A 22,676-nucleotide genomic window follows, 5' to 3' on the forward strand; every position below is an offset into this window, starting at 1 on the left:
TTCTAGTCAAGCTGCTGTGGTGCTGCAATAATTACAAATTAAACTTCAGTCATTGGCTTATATTTGTTTATGCCTACAATTCCTTGCTGTCAGTAACGCCATGATTCAAAACGTCAGTCATGGAACGAGTCATGGATGTCCTACACCAGTGTAAAAGAATGAAGACATTGTTTTATTTAGATGGATGCAGTGGTGTCCCCTGCTTTCCTGGAACACTACGGGTTTTCCACAGATACAAGTTGCAAGGAGCTGGGCGATCACATTGACTGAGAGACCTGTGCTGAGAACTAGAGCTGTATAATGCAGGGCCGTTTTTCAACTGACCTGCATTTCTATTGTCTTGAATTCTGATCAACCAAACCGTAAATATCACCGAAGGTGTAATCACGCTGCTAAATCAGTCACTCCCCATGTCACTGAAATCTGTTCATTTGTTTCCTTCCTTCCTGAGCTACTTGTATGATGATAGCTCTCTCCTCCTGCAGTGTTAACGCCAAACGTCAGGTGAGATGATGAAGGTGTGATTATCTTTTTCTTTCTTTTGGTATACAGCTGCCCTTTTTCCCATTGACATCCCCTCAGTCAAAAGGGACCATGAATTCCTGGACCAGGACTCCCTCAAATCACTCTGCAGGTAGGAGCGGCTCGCGTTTGATCCCACAGCGTTGGGTAATTGGCAGTTTGTGCACATGAGAGAGAGACTGCGAACATCACGGCGACTCTCATTTCACACACTCTGAAGCACTCCATGTTATGGCATAATAACAGGATACCAGCTATAAAATGATAGCTTGCATCTTTTATTTATTTTTTGGGCAAATATAATAATTATAAAAAATTTGAGTTAATAAATATATTCAATGGATTTGGATGCACACACACAAATGTGATTAAATTGCCACAAACACATATAATTTCCTAACTTCTATTCAGTTTTTGACAAACCCGAGGCAGAAAATATCAGAAAATCCGGTGCTCTTATTATTGGAAAAAGTGGAATGTAATTATTGTGTCAGTGGGGAAGTGTTTGCAAAAAGTTTTTTTTAAGTGCTACTCTCTCAGGTCATATTTATCTGTTTAAAATGTAGTTCTTAAATCAAAAAATCTAAATCAATGATTTATCTTCAAACCATATTCCTACATTTTGCTTTTATTCATCAATAAATAAAACCGGATATGAGTTGAGATGGAGGCTCTTATCTGGAAAGTCATACTAATGAGTGGCTAAATGTTGGATATGAGTGTAATTGAGTACATCATAATGTAAATTAGACTCTATACAGAACTCTATATATTCTATATTCCTGCAATGAAGTGCACTCCCCCTCCCCCTTTAGGGTTATTCAGATGAATCCGTTTTCTCAGGGACTTTAGCATGGCTTCAGGACACATTTCCTTGTATGCACCGTGTGCTGTGCTGCAGTGACAATCACTTCACTTCACCTACGAATCCAACACGTGCTTCACCCGTTCTCAGCCTTTATTCATCTAGCAGTCAAACAGGAGAAAATTTACATTTATTTTTAAACGTGTTTTTGCTCCTGATAACGTCTGCGTTGGATTGTGTGTGTGTTGGTGGGGGTGTACACAGGTGTTCACTGCACAGCAGCCCTCCTGCTGTATTAGACCGGGGAATCGGTGTGTTTGGAAATGGCTGCTTTGATAACTCAAGCAGGTGAACACAGGCCTCCATCTGCCGCCACCTCCTGCTGGCACTTTACATTTCAAATGCCGAGTGATCCTGTAAAAGACTTTGCGACTTCACAAAATGACAGTCAAGAGCAAAAATTTGCTCACCTTACTTTTTTATTGTGCAGGTGTTCAACAGCAGAACACATGTCCTCTGTGTTCTTTTCATTATTGCCACAAATTGCTTAGTCTGACGAAACGTTTTTTTTTTTAAATAATTTTTGACAATTGAATGCAATTTAATTCTGACTCATGCTGTTGATGTTCTCTCTAGTTTTATGTAAAACCACCTAAGCTTGAAAACTTTAAATTTTTTCATGTGAAATCACCTGTGGGTGGTGGTGGATGTCAGACGATGATCTTCTCTGCATGGATAATTGATTTGGTGTTGAAGGCGTTCACAGCTCTCTCCACTGGTCTTCCCCTGCAGTCCTGCGGTTATTCCAGCCTTCATCTCAATGCCAGCAATTAAAGGCTGGTGATCTGTTCTCGGCTCGTTTGCTCATCAAAGTGAATTTGATTGCATGTGTTCCTTTCATTGACAAAAACTTTGAAAAAATTTACCTCATTGGTTTTCAGTGATCTCTCTCACTCCCACCCACACTGTCTGGGAGACAGTGGACTGTCCCATTTGGATGCTTCTTAAATTTCGTTATCTATTTCATTGCTCATATTAAACACTGTCAAGAACAAGGAGATGCTGGCACAATGGCATTTCTATGCTTAATCTAAATATAAATCAAAAGCAGGGTTGAAATAAAAGCAAAAACAAGCCATGCTGCACAGGATAAGGATAGAGCTGGTTATTTGCTTTATATTGGGATTATCAGTACGATCAAAAGAGTGAACTTTGTCCAGATTTTGCCAAATTGCATAGTTAATAAATCAAAAATCTTAAGTCTGTAATAACAGCAGCATTCATGTTGTGCTTAATAGATTGGTGCAAAAAAAGCTTTATCATATTAATTAAATAGGTATTATTTTATTGCAGTGACTACTGCGAGTAGCACATGTTATCTATCTCAGATAAAATATGGCAAATGTAAATCTTGACACATGAAACATCACTGATATATTTTTGTCAAAATGAATAATTTACACTGTCCACTGTGTGGCCATTTATTGTATCAGTTGGGGACAGAAATAATAAGCACATTTACATACACATATACACTTTTGCACTCACACTGAGAGATGCTCTATAGTATATGAATGCAAGCAGGTTTTCTGTTGTGCTTGTGGTGTTTGAACACTTCCACCACCTCTTCCCTACATCCACAATTCTCCATCTCTCTCGGTTTGCTTCTTTCTGTTTCTAACCGCCCTCCTCTCCGGGCCTGGCTCAGTGGAAACACTCTGAGGCTTCGACTGATGTATAAATAGATGATTTCTGGGCAGGAAAGCTGTCTGTCAACACACTTTCATACTGAGCCATGGACTGTGACAAAGATAAGACACACATGCACACCAGATAGTTGCAGGCTTAAGCCCCTCCTGCCCAATGGAACCTTCACACAGTTTAGGGTTTGGGTTTGGCAGGCGCAGGGTTTCATGGGGTGGCCATAGTGACATGTGCACACACACACACACACACACACGCGCGCAGATATATTTTCATCATCACATCTTTATATAACAAATTGAGCTGATTGAATTGCCAATTTGCATGTCATGAATAACTTGCCTTGGCTATTTTTACAACAGGTTGCTTCATCGACTATTGAAATGCAGCTGAAAAAGCAATGCACAGATTAGATTTATTATAGAGCTCTTGTGGTGTTTAGAACTAGGTTACAGAGGTTAATGTAGATTCATAGCCCTAAGAGCATTTCCTAAAAAACATGTTTAACATGTTCTCTGTGTGTGTGTGTGTGTGTGTGTGTTTACAGGAGGTTGATGACCTTGAACAAATGTGCCGCCATGAGACTGGAGGTCCACTTTCGGTGTAAACAGGTGGGTGGTTTCTGATTGGCCGGTAATGCTTGTGTATGTCAAAGGGCTGGTCACATTTCACAAGTTGCCTGTATTCGCGGATGTGTCTTGCACTCTGTGACTTTTCTATTTTACATAATTTTCCCCTGGAGGTTTTTTTTTTCTTTCTTTTTTTCCATTTGTGAGAGCGCCAATAGTGATGATATTAGTTTGTGCCGAGCTGACCTAAAACGTCTGCTTAAAATGAGAAACCCTTTTTCTGAAAATAAGCCCTTCTGAATTCCATCTGTTCTCTGATGATTTTTTTAGCTGAGAATATTTGATTAGACATTTGTGTGTGTGTGTGTGTGTGCAGAGCGAGGACTCGGAGGAAGATGATGTTTGTGCCATCAGCGACCGCTGGGCATTCCAACGGGAGAGCAAGACTTGGTCCAGACTCCGTCCACTTTCCCCAGTGTCCCCTAGTGATGGGGCCGGCCCTGCCCCACGACACCTGAGGCAGTCGGCTAGTAGCGAAAGCATCCTGAGCGACTTCAGCAACCTGGAGGTGACCTCTGTGACCTCGGCGACCTCTGCCCTGAGCAGCAGCAGCAGCTTGAGCATAGAGAGCACGAGAGAGACCATCAGCATGGCTGCCATTAGCAGCTCCAATCAGCAGCCTCGAGCAAGTGCAGGCAGTGAGGAGGGTGAGCAGAGGTCTTCATCGCCGGTGCGAGAGAAAGCCAAGCGATGCTCCAGGTCTTTCCTGAAAAGGATGGAGTCACTACGTAAAAAGGACCAAGAGCGGGATGTGGTTGCCAAAGCAACATGTGGAAGACCCCCCCTGAGCCTCCACTGTACCCCCAATGAGAGCTTGCCGGGGTTAAAGGCCTGTGAGAGAAAAGCACACACGATCGGCAGGAGCAACCACCTCCAAAACACACAGTCGAAACCCGGCTCACACACACCCCAACGTACCTGCCTCTATCTGGAGGACTACCAGCTCGACTCCATCCACCCCAAAGTCGCCAGTCACAGTCCAGAGTTAAAGATCTCCCACCGGGCGGGCCGGGTGGTGCACCTGCCCAACGACCACAAACCTGGAACGTTTCCCCGCTCGCTGTCGATCGAGAGCCTGAGCCCCACCCCCCTGATGCACACTGCCGGTATTATTGGCTGGCCTGGTGAGGATGGCGACTTCTCACTGGGCAGCATGAGTAGTTGCAGCGAGCTGCAGGATTTCTCCCAAGATGACGCTTCTTTCCGGAAGAGATGCAGTTCCACGGGATCCGTGGGGAGCGTCTATGACAACGTTCCCGAAGCAGGTGGCAGCTCCGAGGAAATGCTGAGTCTGGATGGCGAGGAGTACACTTTCAAGCACTTGGATGACATTCTCAGGGAGGTCCACGGGCTGCAACTTAACATCGACCAGTGGTCCCGCTCGCTCGACCAATCGCAGACCGAGGAAGACTCTGCCGTTCAAACCACACAACCCAGCAGTCCCCAGCTGGACGAGCACTCCGTGTCAGATATGGGGACCACTGCCAGCGATTATGACAGCACAGGCAACTCAATTAACGAGGGCGACGGAGACGGAGAGATGAGGGAGAGGAGGGACTCTGGGGTCGGAGCCTCACTCACCAGACCAAGCAGGTTAGAGGCCGAGAGAAATTTCAACTTCATGCGTCGTCATCAACACTAGAACGTCACAGGTTTTATGAATATGAAACGTTATATGCAGACACGGCCATGCTCGGTTCATCACTTTCACAGCACTACATAATTTGTGTTATTTAGTATGATGTTTATGGAATCCGATTTGTGAATCAAAATGGAAACAAATCCTTCCTAAAATCAAACAAAAATAAGACACTGAAATGTAAAATAAGAGGTTGGAATTTTTATGATGTCTCGATCTTTTTCATTCTCGCCTGTGAGACTTTCAATTTTGCTGCTAGTTTTTCAGTTTCACTGCTGGCTTTTCAGTCCCACTGCCTGAGGATTCTGTTACAGTTCTGGCACACGCCTCATTTGCCAGCAGGCGTTTGAGTGACAGCTCCATTCCCCAGAACTCTATCACTGCGAGATGTACGGCATTCAAGAAAACGCATAGCAGCATCAGCCATTAGCGATCACACATGGATCATAGCATAATCAAGGAATTTGATCAATACTTACAGTTGATTAACCGTGCAGTTGAAGAAGATTCCACGCGTGCGGATGGATTGGTGTAGAAGCAAGTGATGCGTCAAATGTTTAATCACTTAGACAAGTCTCAAAACCCATTCAGACATGTTCGGGGAAAGAGGACCCCTGGTCTAGACAGATTATATTATTGAAATTTATCCATTAATTTTTAAACATCAAATCAGAACAGGTTAAAGTTAGAATCTTATATCGCAACATTGTCAGGGGACTAAAAATGGGACCCTGAGAGTCAACCTAGTAGTATGATAATGGCATATTAAATCAAGTCATTTAATGGCTTGTTTTGTGAATCTTAACTCCTAGTCCATTTAATCCCCCAGTGAAATCATTACCCATACACTCTGGATGTCTGTTCTACCTGTGTAAGTGTGCGTTTTGTTTTGTATTACTATTCAATCATGACATGATCTTAATTATTGGTCTCTACCTTGCATAGAACACCTATTAATATTCCCTTAATTGTTTTAGCAACATTATAAAAAGGGATGCATGAAAACTATGATCTGTTAATGAAGTCCTTGTGTGGTGTGTGTTGCAGGAAGCTCCGCTGGCACAGTTTCCAGAACTCTCACCGGCCGAGTGTGACAGCGGCATCTCTGGAGATCAACCGGCAGTCGGCTGCCCAGCTCAACCTGCTGCAGAAGTTGTCACTGCTACGCCTCACAGCCATCATGGAGAAGCACTGTGAGCACAGCAAACACGGCTGGAACTGGTGAGAGTGCACACACACACATGTACAGACAAAAAAACACGCATGCACATTCACAAATAGCAAGAACAAAAAACAAAAGGTCGAAATAAACTGTTTCTCCTCCCACTCTCTGGAAAACAAACTCAATTTAAATACTAAATAAATATGCAAATACTGTGCAAATAAATCATTTATTGATGAAATCCTGACTGTCACTGGCAGGTAGGTGTCCAATAAAAGCATGTAATGAGCAGCTAGTGCCATTCATGCTTAATCAGTATTCAGAATTAATGCGCACACAATACATCAGAGAGATAATAAATGACACCAGCAACCTGCTGATACACCATCAGACCAGCAGATTTACATTGCGATCTTGACTGACTTTCTATCAGCCAATGTTGTATGGTTCATATTAATTCCCCCCCAAAAATTCAGTTCAACACATCAACACAGCATTCATTCATCTCCTGTTGTGCACTCTGCTGCCATTTTTAATACTGGGACAGACATAATTCCTCTCCCAGCTCAGTCCTGGCTCATACTGGAGTCCAAATCTCCCCACATCAACAGGCTTAAAATGGAGGTGAAAAGTAGAAAAATACGAGACAGATGGGTGGAACATTAAAAATAGGTCTTGCTATATATTTCATTCGTGACTCTAAATGGTTTCCGGGTTTAGATGTGTGCGTGTATAAATGGAGCGAAAGTGGTGCCGGTTTCGCGCGAGCGTCTCAGAATTAATAGATGACTCACTTTTTTTTGCACTCAGTTCACAAAGAATCCATTATCATCTCAGCAGCTGTTAGCACAAGCAGGGTCTGACATCAAAAGCACACACACACAATACAGGCAAGGCAAGACTGACGCATTAAATGCAGGAGTGGAAGGTAGACGGGTCCAATTTTTGCCATGGTGCCATCCTTTCAAGGTCCCTTTTGCAGTGCACTGCATTTCATGTCACTTGTATCATTCTAATTGTGAAAATTGACGGAAGTCTTTGTATTTGTGGGTTTAGTGAGCTTGTTTTTCACACTTTCGTGGCTCCTCTCCTCTTGCAGTAGTGACTGCTGTTTGCCAGTTTGATATAAATGTACTGTGATATGTTCTCCATTCCATTCGTAAGGAGATTGGGCTGGTGCTGCAGAAATCGCATTTTTAAAATACTGACTATACGAAGGCAGGCAGTGTAATGTAACTACTAATGGAGCAGGCAGTGACACTGTGGACAGGTTTCAGTAGAGACGATTTCTTGCTCGTGCTTGAAAAAAAATGAGCTTCCCAGGCCACAGTCATGCAGTTCGGAAAAATTGATTTTTTTTTTGTGGCTCTAATATCTAGGGTTGCACAACAAATCGTTTCACCCGATCAATTCACTTTTCACCTGAATCTGGAGCATTTACACATCGCATATATGCTGTAAATACATAAATGCATATAATCAAGCACAGTGAAAACCAGATGGTAATGAGAGGTAAAAGATTTCTGACACAGCAAAGGAGCCTTGATGAAATTCTAATATACATAATATATTTCTTTAATTTAATTTTGAATTTAATTACTGTCTGTGAGTGCAGTAGGAATACCTCTGATTCCGGGAACTTTTAAGGCATTTGATTATTTTTCAAGTGGATTCATTTGGCTTTTCCTGGCAGTTTACTGTTTCGCTTTTAGATTTCTGAAATTTTTAGATTAGATTAGATTAGATTAGATTCAACTTTATTGTCATTACACATGTACAAGTACAGGGCAACGAAATGTAGTTTAGGTCTAACCAGAAGTGCAATAAGCAGCAAGTGCAGGATACAGTTCAAATAAGTTATATATATATGCATAAAGTGATATGTGCTATATTCTGGACATTGTTCTTCTTTGACATCAATGAAATCTAGTTGGAGTATCGATGGATGTAGAACTGTTCTATTAAATTGTAATCGTGCTTCTCTCTTAACCAAGTTTCTCATTCATATGCTTGTTCTGGAGACATTACAAGCAAACATGCTTTACATTTACTACTTCCTTTATAATTAACATCCATCTCCTGCATTGCACGTGCACTGCCTGCTGCAAGCTGTTGTTTTATTCAATAAACTCATTCTTCACACTTGGTTAACTTAATGTGTCTGTAATTGGTTGTTGCAAACATCCCTCTGCTAATAATCAACCTGCGATCCCATTAACTGTGACTTGTGTGGCCACGCTCAGCGAATCAGAAGCGGTGTATGTGGAAGACTAACCGGAATCTCATCAGCGCCTCATACATTCTTTCTGAGAAACCGTAACCGTTAATATTGAGGTCCTGGCCCATTCCCCGTAACTCCCCACAAACATGTTCCGTGTTACGTGACTCACATAGCAACATTGGTGATCATTTAATGGAAACACAGGAAATGGTACCAGGGCAGGGTTTAAACCTGAATATAGTAAAGGTCTGGCTCATTATGTAAATTTCAAGTGCTTCAAAATCTGCTCCAGTCGCAAGGGGCACTGGAGCATTCTAAAGGATTGTTCCACACTCCTTGCTGAGTAAACGGTGGTCTAAATGGATGTGTCCTCCCGTTGAACCTGCGATGGGAAGTGGTCTTGATTTTAGGCTTGTTTGTTTTTTACCTTCACAATATAACGGTTATCTGAATTAGAGCTGGTCGATTCAAGAAAGTTCAAGTGAAGTGATTGTGAAACACTGCAGCACAGTACATGGTGACACAACGAAATGTGTCTTCTGTATTTAACCGTCACCCTTGGTGAGCAGTGGGCAGCCATGACAGGCGCCCGGTGAGCAGTGTGTGGGGACGCTCAGTGGCACCTTGGCGGATCAGGATTCAAACCGGCAACCTTCCTTACACTAGGCCACTACTGCCATATTGGTCGTTTGAGGAATACTACAAATACAGAAGAGTCGGACTTCAGGAGTTACACATTTTGAGGGAAAGAGTGAAAAAGTGAAGTGAAAAATGAACTTCAACTTTTTCAATGGCTAATAACAGCACACTAATTCCTCATTTATTTAATTCTGTTTTGTATTATTTGTGCTATTACTCTAATGTCACTATTATTCTGTTATCTATAGGTTAGTATTATTTTATTTATTATTATAATATTAATATTATTTGGAGATATATACAGTGCTGATGTGGTCTCTATATTTTTGTCAGAACACAGGAGATGTGTGTGTTTTCAGGGCCAGAACAGACATGAATCCCAATTAACAAACATGATGATGCCTACGAGCTGCAGCGTGATAGGTGCCCTGCCTGCGTAAATGATAGTTCGTTTTATATGTAAAAAGGAAGCTTTGAGGGTTTGTGGAGAGGGACAGTGAGCCCTTATCTGCTGCATAGTGTTCACCTTTTGCCACTTTAAAATCGATTTGTAGTAGGAACCTTCTCTTCCCACTCAAGCCCACTTTTCTAGATAAAAAGTAAATACGTTGACCTTTGGATGACCGGAGGGAGTTAACACTTTTTTAAAAATCTTTAAGCAGAATATCTTGTTCTTTGTCTTATAAGAGGACTTCCACCAGCACAGACACCTCGAAATTCATGAAACCTTCATGATCACCATGTATCATCTATAGGAAACAAAAGAAAATGTTGCTGGAAATCAGTTGACAGCTCTACTGTAGCCGTAGCTATATGTGTCTTAAATCAGCGAGGATGTCATTTCAACATTGCACAACACACAATGAGCTTTAGAATATGTTTTCACTAATAATTATCAATTCCTGGAACTGTGATCTGAGTCTGACTCTTTATTAAAGTACTTTTCAGAAAGTCACTCAGAGCAGCTTTCACCTTTATTCAAGACAAAAGTGTTTTGCGAGTGCTAATGACAGCACCGTAACAGTGATTGTGCACCACAATACATTTGTTTGCCCCTATTAAAATCTGTGATGATGATTAACACGGTTCATTTCACATCAAGGAATGTCAAAGGTTAAATTTAATTGAATACTGCTTGGAAATGAAAATGTCCAGTAAGGTCACATGCTTATACTTATGAAAATGATGGTAATGGTTATGGTAATGTCTCACTGAAAATAGTTTCTTTTCATAGAATGTGACCGTGAACCTTGAATCTGATCGGTCTGCTTTTTGTACAGGACCGTCCCAAAGTTCATGAAGAGGTCAAAGGTGCCGGACTACAGAGACAAACATGTATTTGGAGTCCCACCGATTATCAACGTTCAGCGCACTGGACAGCCTTTACCACAGAGCATTCAACAGTCCATGAGATACCTCCGTAGTCAGTGCTTAGGACAGGTACACACACACACATCTTCATCTACAAAGCATCTGTAGATCAAGTAAAATGCTGAAGCAGTACTTATTGAAATTCAGATTTTCCACACTCTTATATTCTTTGTTCTGGATAGGTGGGACTTTTTCGGAAGTCTGGTGTGAAATCACGGATCCAGGCCCTGCGGCACCTGAATGAAAATTCCCCCGACCATGTGACTTACGCGGGCCAATCCGCTTATGACGTGGCTGACCTGCTAAAACAGTACTTCAGAGACCTGCCGGAGCCTGTCCTCACCAGCAAGCTCACCGACACTTTTCTGCAGATTTATCAGTGTGAGTTTCACACACACTCACATATAGAGCCCTAATCAACAAATACACTTCTGCTGATCGTGCAAGGTGGCTGAAACAAACAAGTAGAAGTTTGTTCTTGTTGCTTACATCTCACATTTTGTGTCTGTGTGTGTGGTTGAGATTTCTTTCTGTGATTCCACCCTAGCGTTTTTACCGAACTGCTGTAGCGTTATATTTCACTATTTAAATTGAACAAAGTCAATAATCCGGCAGTGGTGGCCTAGCGTGTAAGGACTCATAACCGATTCAAGATTGGTTTATTGTCAGTACAACAGTATACACAGTATACTGTTTCACGCAGAACCCCCCCATAGTGCAATCATGAAAGAAAAATATATATGTATATAAACACTAAAGTAAACTTTACTAACTATGACTAATACTAGAATACTGTATAGATCTCTATAAAAGAAAAGTCATTTTTTTCTGTACAATAAAGAGGACAAACAGGATTCTTGTAAGTGGATATGTTGGATATTTCAAACAGGACACACAAGACAAGACAAACATGTGCAAAATGAGTAGAAATGTGCAAAATGAATCCTGATCTGCCAAGGTGCCACTGAGGTCCCCTTGCCGTCCCCACACACTGCTCCCCGGGCGACTTTCATGGCTGCCCACTGCTCACTAAGGGTCATGGGTTAAATGCAGAGGACAAATTTTACTCTGTGCACTGGGTGCTGTGTTGTGTTGTCACATGTGACAATTAATTACTTTTTCTTCACTTTCACTTCACTTCATCAATTTTTAATTGAATGCTTGAATTGTGTGTGTGTGTGTGTTAATCAGACGTCCCTAAGGATCAGCGCTTGCAGGCGGTGCAGGCGGCAGTTATTCTGTTGCCAGATGAGAACAGAGAGGTCTTACAGACTCTCCTCTACTTCCTGAGTGACATCGCTTCTGCTCCAGCCAATCAGATGACAGCAGAGACCCTGGCTGTGTGCCTGGCCCCCTCCATTCTGCACCTCAATGTGTCCAAGAAAGAAGGGACCTCACCCAGGTGTGTGGTGTTTGTGAGAGCCGCGGTGCAGCTTTGTTAGTTTGGCAGCATGTGCAAAGCCATTATTGTTTAAAATTTCCCATGACCCTCTCTGTTGCTTCCTTCATCAATCAGTGTCAAGATTTAGATTTGAGTCCACTTGCATCTGCTGTTTTAACTCCCCTGTGTCTTTGTGTGTCAGATTTGAGCACTGCTCAGCAAAAGTCTGGCATTAGAAAGGCTGTTCTAATACGAGGATGTAATTGGTTTACAGGTTAATTAACAGAAAGGGAGGGGCAAAGCCTGATCACAAGGACCTGAGCGACAACATGGCAGCTACCGAGGGCCTCAGTCACATGATCACTCAGTGCAAGAAACTCTTCCAGGTAACACACACACACATTCTCTCTCACATACCTACACTAAATACTGTACATGCACATATTTCGATTTTATAAGCCTGCTGGTAGGAATGTGCAAACTGAAGCGGTGTGTGTTTCAGATCCCTCATGAGATGATGCTGCAGTCGCGTAACTCATACATGGCGGCGGACGCCCAGCCCCTCCCCCTGCATGCTCTGGGGGTGAACCTGCTGGGCGAGCCAGTGGATTATCGGGCCTACCTGGAGGACAACGTGCAGTGCCTCCTTCGAGAGTCTACAGAGAAGAGCAAGGGCTGGCACAGTGCGCCCGGGCCGGAACACACCGAGCTCTCGTACAAAAAGGTACTCTCATCAACACTGACTCTGTTGGTCCACCTCGTGTAAGTTGGTCAATAAATCAGTCAATCAATCTGACTATTTATATAGCAGCAGTCATGCAAATACCAATACCAGGTAAAAAAAAAACAAGTCATCGAAAAACAAGTAGGATAAGTTAAGCAAGCAATCATGAACAGATTGATTTTCTTACAATTTCATTATAACATGTAAATAAAAAATAAATCAGTTAATATAATTGAGAATACTAAGCATTTCACCACATATCATACTGTGTATCACTGTGTACGTGACAAATCAAATTTGAATTTGATTTTTTAAGATTGATTTTAAAGGTCCTTAAAGGTTTGTCAGACTGTTCCAAAGTCAGGTATCATATACAGTACAGGCTAAAATTTTGGACACACCTTCTCAATGTGTTTTCTTTATTTTCATGACCATTTGCATTGGTAGATTCTCACTGAAGGCATCAAAACTATGAATGAACACATGTGGAGTTATGTATTTAACTGAAAACATGTTTCTTCAAAATGGCCACCCTTTGCGCTGATTACTGCTTTGCACACTCTTGGCATTCTCTCGATGAACAGTATTTAAGGAGTTCCCTGAGGTGTTTCGCACTTGTTGGCCCCTTTGCCTTCGCTCGGATTTTCTAAGACTAGTGGACAATTTATTAGAAAAAGTCAACATAAAGTGGTCAAATATACGCAACATGAATCAAGGACACCAGAGGTATTCTTTCCTAATCTCTCTTTCATCAGAACTGCACACAGTTTTGTGGGGTTATAGCATCTCCAGAGGTCTGCATGAAGGAAGGGATGATGCGGAGGTAATAAAGTTAAAGCCGAGCAAATGGCAGCAAGCCTTTGATTTAACGTGCTCATATGGATCAACACATCTGACTTCTTTATATAATGACATAATGTTGATCATAGATAAATTTACATTTTGGCATTTATCAGACACCCTTATCCAGAGCAAATTACAATCAGTAGTTACAGGGACAGTCCCCCTGTTGTCATTCTCAGGGACACAATGGTAGGTGGGTTTTGAACCTGGATCTTCTGGTTTGTAGGCAAGCATCTTACCCACTAGGCTACTACCACCCTACTACACTACCACAGTAACCCCGTCAAAATGTCTAAAAGGCATCAAGATGAGTTGCGTTCAACCCTCTCAGACATTCAAACACTGCAATAATACATCAGAAGAATCGATGACATACTTAGAAGTGTTGAGTTAGGGTGCCAGTGCGGGTGTTGGCCAGGAAGTGCTGGCCATAGATAAAGCGCGGGAGCGCTCTACTGGGAGTGTGCCGGAACCCTGCTTTCGCAGCACTTCTGCTGAGGCGCCAGGGAATCATCAGAATGGCAGATGTGGTAGAGCAGACGGCAGTGCGAAGAAAATGCAGAACGTGGCCTTTACGTCGCGGCCAATAATTGGTGTTCCAATTACAAAAGGCATGTGGCGAGTTTTCTCCCCCCTTGCTCAGTGGATTCCGAGACATGGCTATTATTAGCTGGCTTTCTGTAAGGGGTCACTAGCAGATGACGATGCTCAAAATGCTTTCAGTAATGGTTTCATATTACCAAGTGATTTCTGCTCTCTGAGGCTTTTGTTTTTGGTGATGCTAGGCCCATGGTGTCGTGTGTATATGCATGTTTAGTTTGGTAGCAGCCGTCCCAAGGTCCCGAGGTGTCTACAGCAGAGATCACATTTGTGATGTCCCCTGATGCTCCAGTGTATATGGAGGTATTAGGAGTGAATCGAGGGAAACCTGGACTTCTCATGCATTGACAGGGGAGGGATTACATTGTCCATAAATGAGGAAGTAGGTTATGAGAAGGCAATGAAATTTGTCTTCTGATATACATTTCTGTATATGCAGAAGTAATAAATACTTCATTAAGCATGTCCCATGTGCTACGTCATATACTGTGGCAGGAGAATATCTCCCGTAATTTGTACAGAAACATTGCAGAAGCCACACACATATTTTTTTTTTGCTCTGACACAATCATAATCATACAGACAAGTGCTGTTTGCTTGTCTGCATATTTTTTGCATGTAAACATTTGCCAGTGGTGAATGTTTCTGCAATTTGAAGGGTGTTGGTGTGTTGCTCCAGGCTCATCTTGCACAAGCTCTATTTTGTTTTTCAATCTATGTTCTGTTTTGATGCCACCTGCCCAGACACGGAGCTTAGCTGACTGTCTGATCTTGCCCTCCCTGGGTGTTTTGTAAAACCCAGTCAGTTTTGTTGAGCCCCTGTTTTCTGCATGCATATGACTCGCTCACACGTTGTCTTTTGTGTAGGTAGGGGATGGTCACCCCATTCGCCTTTGGCGCGTTTCGGCGGAGATGGAGGCCCCGCCCTCGGTGGTGCTGCAGCGCGTCTTGCGAGAGCGCCACCTGTGGGACGAGGACCTGCTGCACAGCAGGGTGATCGAGAGTCTGGAGAACAACACAGAGGTGTTCCATTACATCATTGACAGTATGGCGCCACACCCACGCAGGGACTTTGTGGTGCTCAGGTAACACACCCACTTATCATTTATAGCATTTATCAGACGGCCTTATCCAGAGTGACTTGCAATCAGTAGTTACAGGGACAGTCCCCCAGGACACAAGTGGGGTTTGAACCTGGGTCTTCTGGTGCATAGGCGAGTGTGTTACCCACTACCACCCTATAAATCAGCTGGTAATGCATGTGAGGTTTTCATGCTTTCTGTACTAACTTCTAGCTTTAAGGTCAAAACAAGCCTCGGGGTACTGGTTCTCTTGACAGACAAGTCCGCCATGGGCAGATACCCTCGAGTCTTAGTGCCTGCTCCTGGGGTTTAACAAGCATAAACCCTTGAGCTGTACGGACCAAGAGCTCTCAGTCAGTGAGCTACACAGGGGTCCAACTGGCTCCGACAGTCTTGCCTCGGCTGTATGCTGATGCATTTATGTAGCACACTCTCAAACACACTCTCTCCCTAACTGTTTTTCTCTCGCAAGGCGATCCCTCAGGTTAATTGCAGATTGAATGAGTTGCAAATTAATAAAGTGTTGATATGGATCCCTTAACTCATTATTTCATTTTGTTACATTTAATTTAATTTCACTGCAATATGACATAACATGTCATTATTAGTGTGAAGTAAAATGAAGGCAAATGGGACTATTAATTGGGAATAGGTTATTTAATTTAGACAGCCTAATTATAAGCAGGGTATATATACTGTAATGCTCTTCATTGATGTTAAGGTGCATGCTCTCTGGTGTTGTGCAGGCGTTGGTGTAGCGACCTGCCCAGGGGGGCGTGTCTGCTCGTCTCCTCATCTGTTGACCATGACAATGTGCACCTGGAGGCGGGGATTAGGGCGGTGCTTCTGACCTCCCGCATTCTGATTGAGCCAAGTGGAATGGGGCGGTCCCGCTTGACACACTACTGTAGAGCCGACCTCCGGTAAGCAACAACGCTATTACAATATTTAGGTATTTTGTCATATTTGTCATATTCAGTCCTTAAAAGATTAAAGTTCAAACTTACCTTAAAAGAAAAATGTTGTGTTTATTTATATTTACAACAGTTAGCCGCTATGCTTATCCAGAGCAACTTACAACCAGTAGTTACAGGGATAGTCCCCCGGAGACACTCAGGGACACAATGGTAGTAAGTGGGGTTTGAACCTGTGACATTGTGGTCCTCTGGTTCATAGAGGTGTGTGTTGCCTACAGGCGAGTGTGGCACTGTAGTTTTGACATTATATGAAAACTTGTACTAGAATGACCCCAGACCATTAATTACTTAATAGTGCTTATTTAATTATGTTCCTATTTCCAACCCCATTTGAATCTTATGCCTCTTTTTCTATGCAATTTTATTATGAAGAAAACCAATATTCATGGTTTTGTTTGTTTATGCTGAACTGGTTCTGGATTTGTCTAGTACGTGCAAATAATGTGGAAGTGGTGGCCTAGTGGCTAAGGAAGCAGACTCGTAATAAGAAGGTTGCGGGATCAAATCCTGAACCGCCAAGGTGCCACTGAGGTCCCCTTGATTAAGGTACCATCCCCACACACTGCTCCCCAGGCGCCTTTCATGAGGAGGACACATTTCAAAGTAAAACTGAAAGTGAAGTGATTGTCACTTGTGATACACAGCAGCACAGCACACGGTGTACACAGTGAAATTTGTCCTCTGCATTTAACCCATCACCCTGAGTGAGCAGTGTGCAACCATGACAGGTGCCCGGGGAGCAGTATGTGGGGACGGTGCTTTGCTCAGTGGCACCTCAGTGGCACCTTGGCGGATTTGAACCTGCAAACTTCCGATTTCAGGGCCACTTCCTTAACCGCTAGGCCACCACTGCACCAATTGTTGTTGCAATGTTTCCCAACAACAATCACTTCACTTTCACTTAATTGTGTCGTGTTGTGTGCTTATTTAGGGGCCGTTCTCCAGAGTGGTACAACAAGGTGTTCGGACATCTCTGTGCTGTGGAGGTTGCACGAATACGAGGCTCCTTCCCTGTCCTCACCACACGAGGTCCCGAGACCAAACTCTGAGACCTCGAGAGCACCTGCAGACTGGTGGGAAAATGATGAGAAGCTTCCTCTTATCTGCCTCAAATCATCTGAAGGCTTGCCAGCAGTAGACATATCTGTAGATGTCTAACGTCCCCATCAGGGATTATCCCAGTTATCGCCGTCGACCAGGAGGAGAACGAGAGACAACAAGCGACCTTAAAAATGTTCTCTGCTCAGGACTGGGGAAGGGAGCATCTTGATTGATGACCCACACAGAGATCATTCTGATCAGCTTCAGATATTATGATTCTGTTATAGGGAACCCAAAGCACAAAGGTAGTCTGGGACAAATCTGATCATCTCATGGACAACCTGTCATCCGAGAAGACAGGAAAGCTACTTGATGAGATGATGTTGTATGCCAAAGAAGATTAATCGTCTAAGTTTTTTTTTCAATGTTATGCTCATGATTATTTCACCTTGTATGGGACTGGTGTCCACTGAGACTTCCTGCCTTGTGCCCAAAGATCGCTGTCCAGGATAATAAAGCATTCATGTGCCTTCAATGTTGTTAACCCCTCGTTTGTAGAAGGAAATAGATTTCGGCGTGTATGTGTTTCATGGGGGCAATAACACACACACACACACAAAAAATTTTTTTAATATTGTTGCATAGAGCTAGTTACACATGTATAATACACACAGATTTATGCGTTCGTGTTTTTTGTGTCAGAGCCATGTTCTTCTGGAACGAAGCACTGTAGTCGGTGCCGACAGATGAACGCGCTGCCTGCCAGGCAGCACAACGTGCCTTAAATCTGCGCCACCTGAGGATGTCGCCTGCACAAGTGCACATTTCCTCGGGTCAGCAGGCCAACTGTGCAGCCATAAATAGAGTATGTGCCAAATACCTCCTGCACAAGGAAACTAAAGCAACTTTAGGATGTGAAATTGTGCCAAATAGTTCCTAAACTGTCTTTTTCACACTGTAACTCAGGAGTTTTTAGAGTAGAAAGAACTAGCATGTTCCCATCTGCCTCTCTCCACGGTATGTTTGACCTTGCAAAATGTAACTTTTGTTCTCAGAACAGTAATATATTTTATATAATGTCTGCCTAAAGGCACTTTAGACTTTCAGTGAATCCCTTTGAATTTTTTTTTTTTCGCGATTTTGTAAGGGAAGCGAACACCAGCATTTCTTCTGCCACAGAAGTGTGTGTGTCGCCTTGAGGAACATGCCCCCAAAAATACAGTTCCCAAGCCCTTCTAAAGCCAAGGCTGTTTATGCGCATTAACGGGCATTAATTAATTAAATGAAGCCCAAATGAGTATTATAATTAAGAATCCCTGCCCACACGTATACAGTCTCTTAAATGGCGTGGAAATGTTCGCCTTCGCTCATTGAGTCGCTGGAGGTGAGAGTGGAGCGGCTGGCTTGCTTGATTTATGGCGGACAGAATTGGATCAGAAGGGGCACTGTTATCTGTGTGTGTTTGTGTGTACAGTTTGTGTGCACAGTTTCTTATTTATGTTCATGTGTTTAAAGATTTTTTTTTTGGTTTGTGTGTATGTCATGACGTTCTCTGAACCCATTCTGGGCATTATATAATATCAGTGTTACTTTTTTCTCGTTTTAAATACATTACAGTGCTACTTTGTGAGTCATTGTGCATTAGCTTCAGTGTCCCCTCTGGTTTATTCAAATGTAAATCCACCGCTACAACCATTACTAAACACCGGTGCTTTTACCAATTAATGGATGTGAGTGTTAATTTAATTTATTTAATTCCTCAATATTTCTGGATTGAATTATTGTTGCAGAAATGGAGAGTAAATAATTTAAAAGGGGGGAAGAAATCCTTGCCTGTCTGAATCTCATTTTTTTTATTCTGTTTAATTGCAATGAGTGAATTTATTCCCCTGTTATAAGCAATGTTTCATCTTTTTTCTTTATGTTTGTCTCTCTTCATTTACTACCTGTTTGTATAACGTCGCTGTGCTTGCACGCAGACAGAAAGCCAATAAATGTGTTTTTCTTTTTGAATTTAGGAAGTGGCTGTGGCTTTGTGATGACTGAAGCACTGCACAGGCAGACCCACATAGAAGAGTTAACTTTTCAGCTGCCACTCATCCTGAGATGGCACTCAGTATTTTCTTCTTGTTTGCACACCATAGGCTATACTCTCAGATGCAGCCACTTTATTAGTAAGACCTCTACAATGCCTGGCCACTTTAATTGGTTCAGAAACACGCTTTGAAGTCTGTAGCCCAGGATCTGACCTTCTGACCATGTATTAGGTAGCAGTAAGGAAACCAACTGTACCACCTACACTGCTGAGGCATGGATTTCATCAGGATCTGTCCTGCTGACCATATATATATATATATATATATATATATATATATATAGATATATATATATATATAGTATATATATATATATATATAGATATATATATATATATATATATATACTATATATATCTATATATATCTATATCTATATATATATATATATATATATATATATATATATATATAATATATATATATATATATATATATATATATTTAGGTGGCTGAATGGCACCTGTACGGAAGACCAACTGGGGCAGTGGTGGCCTAGCGGTTAAGGAAGCGGCCCCGTAATTAGAAGGTTGCCGGTTCGAATCCCGATCCGCCAAGGTGCCACTGAGGTGCCACTGAGCAAAGCACCGTCCCCACACACCGTCCCCACACACTCCCCGGGCGCCTGTCATGGCTGCCCACTGCTCACTCAGGGTGATGGGTTAAATGCAGAGGGCAAATTTCACTGTGTGCATCGTGTGCTGTGCTGCTTTGTATCACATGTGACAATCACTTCACTTCTTAACTGTACCATCTACACTACTGTACTGTCTGGCTGTCGCTGGTTGAATGGTCCTTCTGTGGTCTGGACTAAACACTGTACTAAAGACATGCTGCTGTAAAGATGCTCTTCTCCAGTTGTCTAGCATCGCAGTGTGGTCCTTGTCGAAGTCCATCAGATCCTTAAACTTGCCCATTTTGCCCGTGTCCAACACCTTCATCACCTAGGGGCAGTGGTTGGCCTAGTGGGTAAGAAAGCCTGTATTCGGAAGGTTGAATCCCGAACCGCCAGGGTGCCCAAGACACTTCTCATGGCTGCCCACTGCTCGCTAAGGCTTATGGGTTAAATGCAGAGGATGCATTCCATTGTGGCACCATGTGTAACAATGACAATCACTTCACTTTCAATATCTTACTCCTAATGAATCCACCCCATTCCATACAATTCAAGGACCCATACAGTTCTGCTCAATTAATTATTGTTATTTAAAAAAAAAAAGAAATAATTAGTGCACTTTCATGCTGGATCGTTAACGATGGTGACACTGACGTGGTGGTGATGATGTTGGTGCTGTGTGTAGGAGATTTTACACATCATGGGATGAAGTGCACATGCCTGGGTCATTAACTGCCACAAAATCCTCTGATCATTAGTGGGTCAGCATGGCTTTCACATTTCAATTACTTCGTTTAGACCTGTGCAATGACAGGTAATGACTGCTCCACAGCAGGAAGCATATACCTTTTAACGTCACCATAACGTCGCACCCAACGCAAACGTAAGTCGGTGTAGAAGACTTAAAATCGAAATAAATTTGAAATCATTTTTTTTTATTTTGCAAACTTTACATTCATTTTACATGAAACACATCAAACAGCAGACAACAGAAGAGATGGAACTCTGATTTAATCATTTGCATCAGACTCTGCATCAGATATACAGTAAATACGCCCAGGCGCCATTATTCTGCACCATGGCTGTTACGCGTCCATCACTGGCGTAGTGTGTGCATTTCGACAGGTATGTCAGGTTCAAATGGGACAGGTGGGTATGAGGTAGGCTTAATAGGTGTGGCGATGTGTGCTCTGTCTGAAATCACATCTTTCCTTTAGAACAGTGGGTCTCATAATTTGTCCGGCCAACGACCCCATAGCAACAAATAATAACACATAATACTTTTTTTTTCTGTTGTATTATATGTTATCGCAACAGTCCAAATTACGACTGCATGACTAATACAATACATCTATAATACACAGAACTCAGTTAAAAAGTAAAAATATGCAATAAAATATCAGATATCTAATAAAATAGTGTTCTGCATGAGCTGTAGTTAGATATTCCTGATGAGCATCTTTTCCCCAGAGAGCCGCAGCAATTTCATAGGCAATTTTTTCCCTCCCACCCCTCCTTGAGAACCACTGGATTTGTATGGTGCATTTCTCCCTGTTACAAGATTTTGTAAAGATTTGAACATCTGAGAATGAGCATCAAGTGATTCGAATGTTTGGACTATCTGAGTGTTGCCATGATTGTCAGTGTGAGCACATTTGTGCACCCAAAATACAGAAGCACGGAATTTCACACAAAACATGTGTGAGATTACACGGACACAATAAAACACCCAGTGAGCTGGTGACTGGAACCAGTCTTCTTCAGTCTTGTGTGTCAAATCCTCCAAGTCCACTGAACAGTTCATCCTGCTGATGCCGATGTCTTTCAGAAAGCTCCACCATTATGGGCTCAACTTCAATTCGTTTACACTAAAGACAGCGCTCCAGTGAAACCGGGCTGTGGTTTTATTAGCTGGCATGGTGCAGATGGGTGACAAGTTAAAGACAAAAAACGGAATAAATTAGGGAATGAAATTCCTATTTGGGATCAGGTTGGTGCCTCAGAGGGAGTCATCACAGCAGATGAGTTGAAAGTGATGGTCCCTACATCAACGGGTTGATGTATTTTTTTTTCACAAAAACTGGACACAGTTGAAACTATCCACAGGGCACAAGTGTCACTGAATGGTGCTTGAAAAGGGTCTGACTCATATTATATAACCTTCAGATGAACTGAAGGCTCAGCATCTCAGACAGAGTCTTCACTATCAAACAAGGGACCAATGCAAAGCACAACAAAGTGGCCTGCTGTAAAGGCAGCATCACAGGTTTCAAATCAGTAAGATTTGAAGATAAGACAAAAAAAAACAAAATACTGTGTGTAATATATACACACACACACAGTACAGGCCAAAAGTTTGGACACCTTCTCATTCAATGTGTTTTCTTTATTTTCATGACCATTTACATTGGTAGATTCTCACTGAAGGCATCAAAACTATGAATGAACACATGTGGAGTTATGTACTTAACAAAAAGTGGAGACCTGGTCTCCACAGTCACCGGACCTGAACCCAATCCAGATGGTTTGGGGTGAGCTGGACCGCAGAGTGAAGGTTCTAAACACCTCTGGGAACTCATTCAAGACTGTTGGAAAACCATTTCAGGTGACGACCTCTTGAAGCT

General features: G+C 42.5%; 1 protein-coding gene across 3 annotated transcripts in view; it reads left to right on the forward strand.

The window, feature by feature from the left end:
- Nucleotides 1–19,353, forward strand: part of stard8 (StAR related lipid transfer domain containing 8) — a 42,872-nt gene extending 23,519 nt beyond the window's left edge. For all 3 annotated transcript variants that reach the window (XM_028983918.1, XM_028983916.1, XM_028983919.1), the window contains 12 exons: nucleotides 553–634; nucleotides 3,579–3,642; nucleotides 3,977–5,253; nucleotides 6,347–6,520; nucleotides 10,602–10,761; nucleotides 10,875–11,073; nucleotides 11,884–12,094; nucleotides 12,348–12,459; nucleotides 12,576–12,797; nucleotides 15,108–15,325; nucleotides 16,069–16,245; nucleotides 17,231–19,353. In XM_028983918.1, the coding sequence (XP_028839751.1) occupies nucleotides 553–634; nucleotides 3,579–3,642; nucleotides 3,977–5,253; nucleotides 6,347–6,520; nucleotides 10,602–10,761; nucleotides 10,875–11,073; nucleotides 11,884–12,094; nucleotides 12,348–12,459; nucleotides 12,576–12,797; nucleotides 15,108–15,325; nucleotides 16,069–16,245; nucleotides 17,231–17,348 (3,014 nt within the window). In that variant the 3' untranslated portion in view covers nucleotides 17,349–19,353. The remainder of the gene's footprint in view (nucleotides 1–552; nucleotides 635–3,578; nucleotides 3,643–3,976; nucleotides 5,254–6,346; nucleotides 6,521–10,601; nucleotides 10,762–10,874; nucleotides 11,074–11,883; nucleotides 12,095–12,347; nucleotides 12,460–12,575; nucleotides 12,798–15,107; nucleotides 15,326–16,068; nucleotides 16,246–17,230) is intronic.
- The last annotated feature ends 3,323 nt before the right edge of the window (nucleotides 19,354–22,676 follow it).

The sequence above is a fragment of the Denticeps clupeoides genome, chromosome 6 (genome assembly GCF_900700375.1).
Source record: "Denticeps clupeoides chromosome 6, fDenClu1.1, whole genome shotgun sequence".
NCBI lineage: Eukaryota > Metazoa > Chordata > Actinopteri > Clupeiformes > Denticipitidae > Denticeps > Denticeps clupeoides.